This window comes from Poecilia reticulata, linkage group LG21 (assembly GCF_000633615.1).
Source record: "Poecilia reticulata strain Guanapo linkage group LG21, Guppy_female_1.0+MT, whole genome shotgun sequence".
Classification (NCBI taxonomy): Eukaryota; Metazoa; Chordata; class Actinopteri; order Cyprinodontiformes; family Poeciliidae; genus Poecilia; species Poecilia reticulata.
Genome location: NC_024351.1, coordinates 300,477 through 303,632, shown reverse-complemented (window position 1 = coordinate 303,632; position 3,156 = coordinate 300,477). Strand labels below are relative to the sequence as shown.

Here is a 3,156-nt window from a genome sequence, read left to right as displayed (position 1 = left end):
GGTTAGAGTCCCAGTTGACAGTCTCAACTAAAGGCTATAGGTACGGCTCTTGGAGCCCCCTTACTTTGAGGAGACCCCATAAGGGTAACTCCTCGTGCGGATAGGAAGAATACCTCCAGAAAGAATAACAAGAATTTTTTTATTTCTTTTCTACGTTTTAATGATGTAAAGGCCCCCGGAAAACGTCCCAGTTAAACGACATTTAACTGAAGTCCTACGGGGTTTTAATGTTTTTATCTTTTTTTTTAATCTCTTTTTCTTTCTCACTGTTTATTTAATGTCACCTGCTGTTTTTATTTTAATTATGTAAAACACTTTGAAACGCCTTGCTGCTGAAACGTGCTATACAAATACAATTTGATTGATTGATTGATTGAAGTTTCCGGGCCGGTATTGACTCGTGTCTCCCTACAGCCAGCAGCAGCAGAACGGGCTGATTCGGACCCGGGAAGGTTGGTTCTGTCGAGTGGCGGTGGCGTCCGTGCGGTTCTGCGGGTCTCTAACCGGGCCGTGTTGTCCCCAGACGTGTCACTGCTGGTTCTGACCCGGCGGTTCCTGGACCTGTTCCTGACCGCGCCGGACGGCTGCCTGGACCTGCGCAGCGCCATCGCCAGCCTCAGGACGCGCCGCCGCCGCGTCTATGACATCACCAACGTGCTGCAGGGCGTCCAGCTCGTCCAGAAGGAGTCTGTCAACCGGATCCGCTGGATGTGAGTGGTTCTGGTTCTGGGTCTGCCGCTCTCATGTGACGTCACACTTCCAGGAACTTGATAGCCGACAGCCATCTTGGTAGGCGGTTGCTATGGAGTTACTATGACAACACCAAACAAGCCACAGGCTTAGGAGCCCTCTCCTCGTTTCTGACTTCTAAACTATTTGAGTTCATTACTTTCTGAGTTCTCCACTGTGGAATACTAAGATTAGCATCAGATATTTGCTGCCATTGTTTACTAGCTTGGCTAATGTAGCTTGTATCTGCTAGGTAAGACGGACCTGTAGCCCAGCTGCTGCTGCACGTTCGTACTCTGCCAGTCACCTGAACCTCATTATTCGCCTGCAGAGATCGTTTGTTCTTTATGAATCTGTTGAAACTTTGATGGTGTCGCCCGCGGTTTCCAGGTGAAGCTCCTCCATGTTGCACCCTCACTAGCTCACTAGCTAGCTAACTTTATCGTAGCAGCAGATGTCAACATCCTGGCAGCTATTTTGTTCATGTATATTTCTCCTCATTGGTCCAAAGTGTTGCGTATTTTCTGTTATGGCTATGCTACGCTCTGCGCTGCCTACCAAGATGGCGGGTCACTTCTTGTTTGGGAACTATGAATTAAATCTGGAGTCATTCGGAACCGGTCACATGGCTCCGGTGTTCTGTTTATCTGTGCTACCCGTAAATACGTCCTACCTGTGGAAGTTTTGTTTCCTGTTTTATTTCAAAGATTACGGTAAGTTTTATTGAATTCATTTTATTCCTGCTTCCCTTAAGCTGCTGCATCACTTCATGTTTTTAGTTTACATGACAGCAGCTTCAAATATATTTATAAGCTTTAGTTTGCCGTCTGAAATGTCTTTACTGTAAACTAGTCATTGTTTGGCGGTTAATCAGGACAAAATACGTTGTTTTGTGGGCTTTTTGTTCCTATACTTTAAAATATTTTAGTTTAATTATACCCTTTCTTATTAAACTTTGCTAAATACACGTTGGTAGTGATGTGGGGTTGAAGCTGTAATATTAACCGTATCCCATCATTTCAGTGACCTGCGCCGTTCGGTGGACACATTGAGGCTGCAGTGATCTGTGTTTAATTTAATTTAAATCTGATACTGTTTTATTCTCAACACCAACGTATTTAAAATATTTTAACAGGTAGGATATTTTAATAAAAGGGTCAGTGCATACATCTATAGCTTTTCATTTTAACCGGGTAGGATATTCTGATGAAGGAAGTGATCTTCTAGTGGTTTTGTCGTAAATTGTTCTGATGCTAAGCTAATGCTAAGCTAACCGTAGCTGCTAAGCTTCCACTTCAGCCACTCAAAATCCAATATATTTAACATTATCGACCCGCTGTAGTTTGTAAACATGACGGTAGCAGATTTAGACGGGCAGCATGGACAGACAGACTATCTGTGATAGGGTAGGAAAACCTGACGAGGTAGCACAGATGGTCAGAACACCGGCCCAAACCCAGAAAAACCCAGTTTCCTTGCTTCCTGTCTGCGAGTGGTTCTGGTCGGCTCTGATGAATCCGGACCTTCAGGTCGGACTCGGTTCCTCCTTTCTGAACGAACAGATTCTGAACCGTTTGAAGGTCCAGTTTGTTTGCTGTGTATTTCGGACCTGTAACGCGACCAGAACCTCAGTTTCTCCCAGTATCTCCAGTGAAACCAGTATGTTGTGTGCAGAGGAAGCAGCCCCGCCTCCAGCTACCTGGGTCAGAACCGGGCCCGGTCCAACATGGCCGACCTGAAGCTGGTGGAGGAAACTCTGGACTCTCTGATCCGGACCAGCGCCGAGCAGCTCTTCCACCTGACCGACGACCCGCACAACTCCAGATATCCTTCAGCCCGGTCCGGTTCGGTCCGGTTCAGAGTTTCTGCTCCTCCTGGATGATACCAGGGGGAGCAGGCTGATGGTTTTAACAGGTTCTGGTCGGTTCTGAAGGGTTCTGCTCACTAGTATTGGAACCCATGAAGTTGAATATTTACTGAAGTAAATTGATCCAGTGAAACATTTTCCCTAAAGACAAATGAGGAAAACGTGTTGTGGTGTCGGCGTCACCATGGAAACCCAATCGGCTCACCTGCTGCAAATCAGGACCATGTGATGAACACATGTGACATGAATTAACCAATGAATGATCAAGTTGGTGCTTTAAAAGCCACCTGTTGGTTCATCTGCCTGAGGTCATTGGCATCTGACCTCCAAGGATATAAAGACCTTCAAAGACCTCAATGTCTCTGTTTCAATGGTGCGTAACGTTATTAAGGAGGTTTCCAGGCAGGGAGCGGTCAAGAACCTCTCTGGACCTCGCTGGACGTGGGGCAGGAGAAGAACTGATGAGACCAGCCTGGAGACCCTGGAGACGAGCCTGGGGTAACCTGGAGAAGCCTGGAGACCCTGGAGACCAGCCTGGGGTAACCTGGAGACCAGCCTGG

General features: G+C 46.8%; 1 protein-coding gene across 1 annotated transcript in view; it reads left to right on the top strand.

Annotated features, from left to right (window-relative positions):
• The window catches only part of LOC103457059 (transcription factor E2F6-like), a 7,876-nt gene that overhangs the window by 2,089 nt on the left and 2,631 nt on the right, over positions 1–3,156 (top strand). The window contains exons 4-6 of the mRNA XM_008396972.2: positions 415–452; positions 524–710; positions 2,404–2,553. Of these exons, the coding sequence (XP_008395194.1) occupies positions 415–452; positions 524–710; positions 2,404–2,553 (375 nt within the window). The remainder of the gene's footprint in view (positions 1–414; positions 453–523; positions 711–2,403; positions 2,554–3,156) is intronic.